Here is a 12053-nt window from a genome sequence, read left to right as displayed (position 1 = left end):
AGAATTACGTTACGTGCCACAGGCAATTTTTTTTAAATTCTGGAAAACAAAAATGACCACCGCGTACTTTGTGCAAATGTCTAATACTTTGCTATTGCTGTTAATGCTTCTCCTTTCGGGCGACACTACGATTTTCTCGTAATTTTATAATTATTCGATTAATATTGCCTGCGGTAGCGTTCAGTGTAATGTAATTATTTTTCTCAGTAATCAATATAACCAGTTAACTTACTGACAAGGCAAGTTGTAGCGATACGACACAGCTTTAAACGCTCTAAACGCTCCGACACACTGGCTATAACTACTTCATCATGTAACTGTGTACTTTTTATCTTTTGATACTACTCCCATCTGTAACGCTAAATGACATAATAAGACAGGCGCGCTACACTTGGAACTGTTTAATAGGCAAATTAAAGCTTGCAAAACGCGGGATAAAGCAGGGTAGCTTTCATAGAGCAAAAGGATAATCTACAGATTCTACGCCAAGAGCTTAGCAATTTCATTTCCGCATTCTGTGAGGAAACAGATGTTTGGTTAACACGGGCGTGACAACTGATTTGAACGTGATACGCCTCTTAACAGTTCCGGCACAGTTCTTACTTTTGCCCAAGGTCTTTCTGTATACGCGCCTTCGCGTATATGAATAAATAACTGAATGAATCTTTAGTTGTAACGGGTCGCCTTTCCATTTCCCCTGCAATGCGCGCGCAAGTCACTCGAGCCGTGTTCGGCCCCTCGATCACCGCAGGTCTGGAGGCGCCGACGTGCGCCTCGCTGCGCTGCGACCCGGCGGCCGAGTGCGTGCAGCCGAGCCCCCGCCACCCTCCGCAGTGCCGCTGCCCGGTCGGCTACACGGGAGACGGCAGCACGTGCGTGCCAGCCGCCACCGACTGCCGGCAGAGGCCGCTCATGTGCGACGAGCACGCGCAGTGCCAGTACGACCCCCCGACCAGGACGTACGGATGCAAGTGCGTGTGTATATATTACCTCGGCGCTGTGTCTTGCCTCGACCCCGAAGCATAACTCTCGGGAGTATTCGTAATGTACAGTCGCGTGCAATATGACTTGCAACTCCCTTGTTCGTGGTCGAAGGGGCTCCAGGGCTGCGCGGTGGTCTGACATGCGAAATAGCGGCCTAATAAATACCACTAATTGAAACTATGTTTAGGTCTGGAACTTATCCTGTGTTTGTCCAAGCCGTACAGTCTTGGAGCCCCTTCGACCACGGGCACTGGTATTGCAGGTCATATTGCACGAAACTTTACATTGTAGCGCGAACAGAAGACAAAAGGTGACAAAAGGACGGGAACGCGGCACCGACACGGTGACACGCCGCGGTCCTTCTGTCGCCTCGTGTGATCCGTTTGCGCTATGCGCTGTACATATGCCATACCAACTAGCCCGCCAAACGGTCCTATTGAGTATTTAGCTTTTGGGGGCAGGAGCGCAAATTGACACTCTTATACACGGAGAAGGATAGACGACAGAGGCGGTACTATGATCAATCGCGCGCTAGGGGAGGGGGGGGGGGGCAGGTGAGCGTGCGACTCCTTCTCCTCTTGGCCGGCCGTGGCAGTCGCGCGCACACCGCCCGCGCCCTGTCTCTGCCGGGTAGGGCTGGGCAAAGATACCTTGCAAATGTATTGTGACACGGTGCAAGATACTTGGGCAACATGTTTTCGAGGTACAGATACAAGATGCTACCGTAATTACTGTATCCGACATGATACTGTCTGTAAATTAAGATACTTCGGTAAGTTCGCAAATTTCTCGTTATTGATTTATATGACGTAGCAGCAAACACGTATGCACAAAAATGGTTGCGTGGAAATTTCCTAACTCCGATGAACATTGTTTCATTTGAATAAAATATATGTTAGTATCTCAAAAGTTTCGCTTTGCTCAAAGTGTAATATTTTCATACTTAAATAATGTGTGAAAGCCACTAGACGCAAGGCAACCCCATTCTTGCATTCTTCAGGCTATGTAACAAAGCACTACGCAAGAGAAACTTCGATAACGACATGTATAGAGGCATCAGAATTTGAGCGAAAGATGCCGAACGCATTGGCGTACGCAGCACAGCACGGCGGCGACGCAACTAAAAAAATAAAATAAAGAAAACAAATGGTCGGCTGTGCGCAGATGTTCGCGCGTTTGTTTTGTCGAAACGGCGTGCGCGCCACCACGTGACTCTGCTACACCAATAGGGACGCACAGACCTCATCGCCTGCCCTCGTTGGAGGGCTCTGGCGGAAAGATAAAAGAATGTCGCTTCCTTTAGTTTTATTCAGGTGGCTTAGTGGCAGCAGTTTCGGCTTGAGAAGCGGAATTCAGCCAACGTTTGTAGTTTCGTGCGGTGTTGTTGCGATAGCACTATCTTGTATCTTAAGATACACGATACATTCTTTGGAGTATCGGGAATACAGATGCTGATAAACGCCTTGTTAGACGTCTCAGGATACAGATACAAGATACCCAAAGAGTATCTAAGCTAGTACCTAAGACACATGTATCTTCGATACTGCCCAGCACTGCCGTCGGGTGCGAAGGTTGGACGAGCCGAGACGGTTAGTGGCTGCACGCTCGCTGTCTTTCCGCGCAGATAGCTCTGCAGAGATCGCGTAATCTCAAGTTTCGAAGACGCGTCGAAGCGAGAGGCCGCAGAAGCGCAAGCTGCCCCCTGAATGCACGTGAGCGTCGTGACAGCGAGTGTTCGCAGTCATCGAGAGAGACCTGTTCATGTTTCCCTGCGCGTGCGTGGCAGCATGCTTTTAATGAATTAGTAAGCGATCGAATGTGTACTGTGCAATTTATACGGCCGATAAAACTACGAACGTTACCTCCTATGGTTGTCTGATGCCTTGCTATCGCAATCGGTGATTTGCCTTTTGGGCGAAACTGCGACTTTATTCGTTATGTTTTCAAAAGTCTCATAAATTGCGCACAATACCTCAAAGACATGCGCAGAAACACAAGACTACGTGTGAAGAACATAAATAATACTACTCGATAATAATAATAATAACAATAATAATAACAATTAATTCAGCATCGTTTCTGCATATACATGGTTCGTGCCTACTAAAGCCCCATAGGGCAGAGGTACAGACAGTAGAAACCGGGCTAGTACACAGATGGGCATACTGCTTAGACTCAAGCAGCAAAATAAGGTTCGAGTTAGCCACGTCAGAAAACGAAATTACAGAATAAGAATGCAAGAAACACAGGCAGATTGCAGCAGAGGAAAAGCACGCGAACACGAGGAACGCGTCAACACGCCGTCAACACAAAGCAGTCGGTATACTGTGTGCGCGCGCGTGGGGTGTGCCCAATTGGCGGTCCTGGTGCTCGCAGGTGCCGCACGGGCTGGCGAGGCGACGGCAGCTTCTGCGCCCAGGAGTCGTGCCTCGAGGCCAACGACTGCCACTCGGACGCCCAGTGCACGTACGACATGCAGATGGACTCGTACTACTGCGCCTGCAACCCGGGCTTCTCGGGCGACGGCTACGTGTGCTACCCGCACGGCGGGGCCCAGAGGCCCGGCTGCAACGTGGTGGCCGACTGCCACCCGTACGCCCAGTGCGTCTACAACGCCTCCGCGGGCCAGCACCAGTGCCGCTGCATGCCGGGCTACCGCGGCGACGGCTACCAGTGCGTGCACAGCCGAGGTGAGGCGTCGGCGAGGACGGGCCGAGGTTTCGGACCTCGTGGAACGACGTGGAGTAAAGACCGATGCATCGGTCGGCCTTCTTTGTCCGCTTGAGAGCTTGATTATTTGCGCATTCCTTTCGAGGTGGCTGCATCTGCTAAAACACTACTCATATTCTCGCTTATTTTAAAAATTATTTTCCTGCTTCCTTGTTGTATACGATAGGGGAACTAAAATCGCTGTGCACGTGGTCTTGTTTGGGTATAAAATTTTTTGTTGTTGTTTTAAGTTATCGTTTATGTTTAGCGCTTGCGTTTGTGTTTCGTTTCTTCTTGTGTCCCTGTTCTTGCATGCGCTACATTCGATGCCATTACAAGAGTGAGGCGTTGTTCCTTTCCCCGTAAGCTTGACCTCCGAGATATCTCCGAGGCTTGCCGCATGATAGTCTTGTAAAGGCAGTTCCTTTACATGTGACATGTTGATTGTATGTTGTACTAATGTATTTACTCACTCCTGCTATGTCTCAGATCTGAGACAGTATTTGTAAATTTTTAAGATATCATTAGAGGGAACTCTGGCGCTAGTGTCTACGGGAGCCGCAAGTATGGTGGTTCAGCCAGCATGGGAATGAAACGTATGGTCGCGTGGACTTTCTTTAATTTGACTCCAATAAATTAGAATTTTCGGTTAACTCGATCCCGAATGAAGGTCGCCTCTGGCGCCCCTACATTTCTATAGGCCCAAACTTTCGTTATTTTGATCCTAAAATTGACCGTCGCCGGATAATTCAAAGTTGCAATGACCAGTCAGCATGCACACTCCTGCCCCCTATTATGATCTCCATAGCGACCCGTTTAGTGTCAGCGTCTGTCTCGACGGAGCTTAGCAGAAGGTGAATCCCGTCGATTTTCGCCCCGCCTTAGGTAGATTTTCAAGTAATAATGGTAGCTCATAATGTCAGATTATGGTATTTAGCTGATTCCAACGCGCGCATTCCGTTGGGATGTGCTGAGTGGTCTCCGGACTTTTGCTGCAGCAGACATATGGCTCATCTTGTTGCGAATGTTTGCTCCGGTATGTTTTTGACTTTAGACAACCAGCTCGAGCCTCGAATAGCAAGGCACTGCCCTTTGTTTTATAGTGCAGATTCTTCCTTCTAATTTCTTTATTCCCATTCTTGTAAATGTCCACGGTCTTTTTCGTTTCCATTATTTGCAGCCAATTTACTGTCTTTATTTCTCTCACTTTCTTTTTGATGATTCCTGGTTTTCTATTTACACTTCCAATTATCCTGCACTTGGTTGCCAACTTTCTTGACCTCTTATTCCTCCATTCTGTGTCCTGAGCTATTGAGGTACACGTGCTTGTGCGCATTAGCCGGCCATTTATTTTCATCCGTGTTCGAGAGTACCTCTTCGAAACTAATTTCGCACTGCGCTTTACTGACTTCAAAACAGGCCCAATCCATGTCACCCTGCACAGTCTCATTTGGATTTTTACCGTGGGCACCCACACCCAACCGACTTACCGAGCTTTGGTTGATCACTTCCAACCCCGACAACATATCCGACATTTAAGCACAGAATGGCATTTGGGAACGTTAGCGCTGGCACCGTTGCGCATAGGAAAGCAGTATAGCGCCGTATGGTGAATTTATTGTTTTTCAAGTCTTATTAGCCGCTGTGAGCATGAGGGATCGTCTGCGGGGGTCCAATTTTCCGGTGTGTTCGAATTAAGCGAAAAATCGAATTAACGAGAGTCAACTGTATAGTGAATTGTGGAATCGAATGAGAAGCGAATAACAGGGACTGACTGTTCGATTGGTATTCGAATATTCGCGCATCCCCGCTCATACCGGTGCTAAGCGAGCGCGTTCTCTCGCGACCCAGAGCCCGGCTGCGAGACGTCCGGCGACTGCGCCCCCGTCGGCGGCGCGTGCGTGGCGATGGCGGACGGCCGCCGCGAGTGCCGCTGCCTCGAGGGCTTCGAGGGCGACGGGCGACGCTGCCAGCCGCTGGACGAGTGCTCGTCGGCCGACCAGTGCGACGCGAACGCCCAGTGCGCGTACGACGGGCAGCGCTACCGATGCGTCTGCGCCCACGGCTACCGAGGCGACGGCCGGACGTGCAGGCCGCCGGTCGACCCGGCGTGCGATTGCGGCCCGAACGCGCGATGCGTGTTCGACCCTTCGACGCAGTCGCAGCGCTGCGTCTGCGTGCCCGGAACGGAAGGCGACGGCTACGTGTGCCGTCCGACGGTAGAGCGGCCGCTGTCGTGCCTGGACGACCCCTCGCTGTGCTCCAGGAACGCCGACTGCGTGGCCGCCGACACGACGGGCCACGTGTGCCAGTGCCAGCCGGGATTCACTGGCGACGGGCGGACGTGCGCGCCGGCGCCCCGGGCCACGGGAGAGGAGTACCTGCTCTTCGGCCAGGGCATGTCCATCCTGCAGATGCCGCTAGAGCCGAGCAAGAGTAGCCCGGGACGACTACTCCTGATGGAGCCGCATCAGACGGTGGTGGGCATCGCGGCCGACTGCGTCGAGCATCGCATCTACTGGACGGACGCCGCGTCAGGCACCGTGAGGCGCGCCTTCTACAATGGATCGGAACCCGAGGTGTTCCGAGCGGGACTGCGCTCGCCCGAAGGGGTAGCCATCGATTGGGCCTCGCGCAACCTCTTCTGGACGGACTCGGTCGATGACACGGTCGAGGTTGCCTCCCTCGACGGCGCCTACCACCACGTGATCGTCAACACGGGGCTCGTCAACCCCAGGGGCATCGCTGTGCACCCGGCGCTCGGGTAAGCGCTCGCAACCAAGAAGGTTTTCCTTTCTTTCTTTTCTCTGTTTTTAACAGTGGAGCTGTTAAAACCTCGCTGGGTTTCTCTTGACGTCCGCAGCTTCGCCGAGCTGGGAGAGACAGAGCTGTGAGAGAGTGAAAACAGAGTATAAAAATAGCATCGCGCAGCATAGCGACGCGGCGAGGGTGGAGGGAGCCTAGCGAGGAAGAGGGAGCGGCGGGGCAGGGCGGGGACATAGGTGGTGTGACGTAATTGCTCTCCAATAAAAACCCGCGCCCTCGCTTCAGCGATGCTTTCTCGCAGTGGAAAAAAATTATGCGTGGCTTTGCTATCGCGAGCACAAGAGACCAGCGGAGCTGGGAGAGCCCAGCAAAAGTTAGACTAAGTGTGTGGTTTGATACTAGATTACTGGCCTTCCCCCAGCTCCGTTGGTCTCTGGTGTTTGCGATAGCAGAACCACGCATAATTTTTGTTACTGTCTCACAATATTTTTAAACCACATTGGTTGCAAGGTGAGCACGTGCTCATTGAATCGGTGGCTTTGTAGCGACAGTGCACGGAAGTCCAACCTCCGACCATGAAGACAGGAGAGGAAGCCAAGGAAAGCTATCAGCTTTAAAACACGCGGATCCCTGCATTGTGGGAATCGGAGGACGCGAAGCTTCTTTGGTGTAGTTCGTGGGAATCGAGATGCCTTTTCCCCGCGCGTTGTCTCCCAGCTCGCGCCTATAGTGGCGGCCATTTGCCAAGTTCGTTCTCCAGAAACCGTCGCCCAAGTGGCAACACGGCGGACATCGCCGTAGCTACTTTGGCAGATGCATATTCAATTTGGGTCGAATTAACGTGGTGTTAGCGAACTTGCGTAAGTGGCAGCGGCACATGTCTATAAGCAGCCTAATGTTACGTCTTAGACGGTTGAGACGCTAATTAGCGGTCGATCTCTGCCATCGTGCCGGACATTTCTGACATTTCTGTAGACCTTCTGTATAAATCTTTTTGTCCCTCATGACGCCTTTTTTGCTGACTTTACCCGTTTCTCCAAGTTTGTAGGTTTTCTTCATACATCCTATATGATCCTGCAGACTTGACGCGCAGGATCAACTCTGCGGCAAGGCTACAGGATGTAAGCAGAAAACCTCTAGACTTGGTATACGAGATGTTGCCACGAGGGTAAGAAAGCCTACAGGAAGTTCAAACACGTTTCTATAAGGGATCCAGGGTCATGAGCCGGCTGATGTCACGGACCGCGGCTCATCTCTCTATCCCGCGCACACAGGCGCCTGTACTGGAGCGACTGGGACCGTCGGTCGCCGCGCATCGAGTCGTGCCACATGGACGGCTCGGGCCGGCTGGTGCTGGTGGAGGGCGGCGGCCTCGAGACGCCCAACATGCTGGCGCTCGACCTGCAGCACAACGACCTGTGCTGGACGGACGCCGGGCGGCGCACCGTTGAGTGCGTCAACCTGAACGGCCTCGGCCGGCGCGTCGTGTACACGCCGGCCCAGTACCCGTTCGGCTTGGCCGTGGCTGCCGGAAAGGTCTACTGGACAGACTGGACAATGTGAGCATGGTCCGCGCTCTGAACCGTGTCCGACCGCAACTGACCGGTTCGCTTCGTTTGCAGCCCGTTCATCCACATGGTCGACCGGAACGGCGGCACGGCCGAGCCCCTCAAGCTGCCGCTCGGAGGCAACGGCAAGCTGTACGGCATCACCGCGGTCTCGGAGAAGTGCCCGCAGCGTAAGTGAGCGCAGAACAAGCCGCGACGGGCGGCTGGCATGCGCTGCAATCGGTGATCGCTAAATATGGTTGTTAGGAATCAACGATAATGTGTAGACATATCATAGACAAATGCAGTCAGCAGGAGTTAAAGGCATACGCCATGGGGAAACGTATCGGACCCAAGCATTCGGGTATCTCTCGCTCAAGCGTAGCATGAGGGGACTCCCCCCTGCCCCCACCTCCCGATTTTTCGACGTACGGCCGACGGTGTTTCCTGCGGCCTCGAGTCAGTATCCTAGTAAAGCATTCTTCCAAACGAGGAAGTCCAAAAACAAGAAAGGGGCTGACAGATGGAATAGCACACTGTGGTATAAAGTTTGTAAACAGGGATGAAGTGCCTCAGACAGGCTGGCCAACGTTTCGATAGGAGGACCGATAGGAGGACCTTTGACGAAGATAGGTCCTCCTATCGAAACGTTGGCCAGCCTGTCTGAGGCACTTCATCCCTGTTTACAAACTTTATTCCAAACGAGGAGTAAGCCAGCAGATGTCTGTGGAGCCCGCGGCAAGAGGTTGCAGATTTTACGTTGAGTACTGATTTTGCATGCGTTCATCCTGCGTGCGTGCACCTCGTTAATGCCTCGCAAGTGCCTCGAGGTATCAGACACAAAGGACATAGCTGCTCTGGCAACGATAATAAACGGGATGACGCAGAACGTTTCCGTTTTTGTGACTGCAATGAATAATCAACGACGCGATTTGCAGCTTTCACGTAGTTTATACAGCGAGGCAAGTTGTACTCTACAGCAAATAAGTTAGATCGCTGTAGATTGGCCTGTCTATACATGCGAGCACTGTTGACGCTTTGCTCCTCCTGCTCCTCTCTCCGCCACCGCAGTGACCAATGCCTGCAGCCACCTGAACGGCAGGTGCCGCCACCTGTGCCTGCCCAGCGGACAGTGGGGACGCACGTGTCACTGCGGCGGCAACAGCACGGCCTGCAACGAAGTCAGCGCCTGAGGCCCTCCTTGGTGCGCGCTGACCGAGCCTCTTAACATGAAAACAACCCGTCATCATATTCTTGCTCGAAAATCTGGGCCGATGTATAGTGAATACTAAAAAAAAAAAAATAAGTGCTTGGAGTACGCTGCATAACTCTTGTTGGTTTAACAGATGTGGCTGCAGTAGAGATAAGCGGTGACTCGGTCAATTATTATCTTTCTCAGTGTGAAGGGGGGAGGGGCTTATCAGCATTGTACAGACAGGTGTACAATTACGCGTAGGAGCTGTACGCTTCGGAAGGCGCCCAACGCACGGGAAAGGCCCGAGAGGCCGAGCAGTGTACGGGGAAGTATTCTCAATTCGTTTGAAGCAGAAACCTCCAGGTGGGCAGCTGTGTCGGTAATCTTGATCACCGTAGAACAACAACTTCGCCTTTTAGAGTCCTAGCTGCACTTTTTTTCTTACAAGTTTAATTGCAAAGTTACTCCACTGACTTCGGCCTTGTTCAATACGTTCCCCCATAATATCCCAAAGTTCAGGATATACATGTGCGCCTTCGTTTGCCGCTACTTCTGAAGACATGCCGAAGAGCTTGCTAGCCATCTGGATGCATCAAAGCTGCCTTTTTCTAGGCAAAAGCACTATCTTGAAATTCGATACCGTTTTAGACACTGTTTTAGGCTGTTTTGCCTTTTCACATTCCGACCGCTGACTCGCCACCGCAGGAGATAATTTAAAGCCATAATTTAAGGTATAATAAGAAAGACGCCTAGAAACAATCAAAACGCGCAAATTTTTTTTCGAGCAAGTCATTATCATCATCATCACTTTGCGCGTTTTCGCAATAAATGGAGTGTTCCACGACCTGGCGCCGTTGTCAAGAAAAAAAAAAAACGCTACTTGGGCTGCCCTCGGTGGGTCGGGCTGCTCACACACACGCTTTCCGTTGCAACTCCGCGTAAGTGCTACACAGTCAAAATAAATGGACATTACCAAAGTTCCAGTCTGGGCCTGTTGGGTGCTCACTTGGGCGAAGAAACATCGCTTTTGAACTGAAGTGGAGACGACACACACACACACACCGCTGAATAGCGACCATAATGCTTATCCGTGCTGAAAGGCCACATATATGCGGCCATCGCCAAGCGTGAGAGATCAGGACACGGTTACAAATCGCATTCTATAGATATAACGACTCGTTCTGTCTTTTTTTTTTTACGATTTGTAAACGCGTCCTGCTTTCTTGTAATTGGTGATGTCTGCATATATGTGGCCTTTCACCGCTAATAGTCATTGCGGTTTCTATTCAGTGCTCTTGTCTATCGCATCCTCGATCCTGTCCCTCCCTGAAGCGCTGTTTCTTCAGACACATGTACATTGTCGCTGCCAGGTGCGCGTTAGTTTGACGGCTCAACGCAGTCCTACACGGATTGTCAGTATTTCTATCGGGTTGCTTAGGTGCCGTCAAAGCGTTAGTTTAAGCGTGGACCAGCTATACCGTCCGTGGCCGAACAGCACCTGCGCAACGTAGATCCTGTATGGTATCACCGTGACGAAACGACGGGGGCATCGTTTACGGCCTCAGCGCGAAGGCAACCATCGTCTGTCAGCATGTCCGGATAACTAGTGTCATCGTTCGCACGATGCAGTGATTTAATTGGATGCTTTACACTGTTGTGAAAAAAACAACAATAAATTATTGGTTGTGACAAACAATTGTTTTTCTCTTATGAATAATATAGGCAAGCTGTACCTGTACTTTAGATGTAAGAGGCTGTCCAGCGCATTCATCAATGACACACACGCTGTGAAATCTCTTGTGGAGTTTGTTACGTTGTATTTGACCGGAGAATAATAAAAAAAGTTATGAAAAGATAAAAACAACTCGATCCAGGTGCGTTTCTCACAGACCGCGAAAGTGTCGCTGACATCGAGTTTCATACAAAAATTACTAGAAGGAAATCTGTTGCTGCGATTGGTCAGTCTAATCTTCCTGCGTGTGGCTTCAAACGTTCACATTTTGTTAGTTATCACGTTTTATCTTCCTAGGTTTCTGAGCATTCATCTCTTTCTAAGCGAAGCAAGGCAATCTTCGCACATGCGTAATCACTGTCGATTGTTGCATTTATAACGCAATATTTTGTTGGCGATTCGTTTTGCAAGGTCACAAACCCGTTTGAAGTCAGAAGGACGAAGTTTAGGCTTGGCAAACCCATGTGCTTTTCACCATTCCCGTGTGGACTCCTGAGGAGAGACCCGACTCTTGGCCAATCCCTGTGAGAAGGTGTGCACCAAACTCATCAAGGGCATCATCATCATATAGACACTAAAATGCCTTGGTTCTCTCTGGTAGCAGGGTTTGGGCACGGGCTAGTTGGCATTGCATTGTAAACATCACTTACAGCGCGTGTATAGGCAGAGGGACCGAAAGAACGACGAAGACAAGCTCTGATGTACGCGCTGTATAGTGATGTTTACAATGGAATACCTATACTAGCCCGTATATACACAAACCCTGCTATACAGTCAGCGCTTGTCTTCGTCGTTCTTTCGGTCCCTCTGTCTATGTACGCGCTGTAAGCGAGGTTCTCTCTGGTAATTTGTGCTGTGAACTCTCTGATTCCTGAGGGTTGTTTCTTCACGTTCAATAGCACCCTTTAGCACTCGCATAACAGTTGTTGCATAATCAAGGAGTACAGGACGCTTACGTAAATATCTTGGAAAGTATATATCTACAGAGATTCCACAGTCACCTTAATTCTTCAGAAGAAAAGGAGAAAGATGCCTATAAAGAAAGGGGCCAGACAAGGAGACACAATCTCTCCAATGCTATTCACTGCGTGCTTAGAAGTATTCAAGCTATTAAACTGGG

General features: G+C 50.7%; 1 protein-coding gene across 1 annotated transcript in view; it reads left to right on the top strand.

The window, feature by feature from the left end:
- Window positions 1–10897, top strand: part of LOC135918983 (nidogen-like) — a 44020-nt gene extending 33123 nt beyond the window's left edge. Inside the window, exons 8-13 of the mRNA XM_065452714.1 lie at window positions 752–971; window positions 3361–3674; window positions 5545–6457; window positions 7734–8018; window positions 8082–8197; window positions 9078–10897. Coding sequence (XP_065308786.1) covers window positions 752–971; window positions 3361–3674; window positions 5545–6457; window positions 7734–8018; window positions 8082–8197; window positions 9078–9199 — 1970 coding nt within the window. The 3' untranslated portion in view covers window positions 9200–10897. The remainder of the gene's footprint in view (window positions 1–751; window positions 972–3360; window positions 3675–5544; window positions 6458–7733; window positions 8019–8081; window positions 8198–9077) is intronic.
- The last annotated feature ends 1156 nt before the right edge of the window (window positions 10898–12053 follow it).

The sequence above is a fragment of the Dermacentor albipictus genome, chromosome 8 (assembly GCF_038994185.2).
Source record: "Dermacentor albipictus isolate Rhodes 1998 colony chromosome 8, USDA_Dalb.pri_finalv2, whole genome shotgun sequence".
NCBI classification, from domain to species: domain Eukaryota; kingdom Metazoa; phylum Arthropoda; class Arachnida; order Ixodida; family Ixodidae; genus Dermacentor; species Dermacentor albipictus.
The sequence above is the reverse complement of the archived record's forward strand: the minus strand, read 5'-3'. Positions and strand labels throughout refer to the sequence as shown.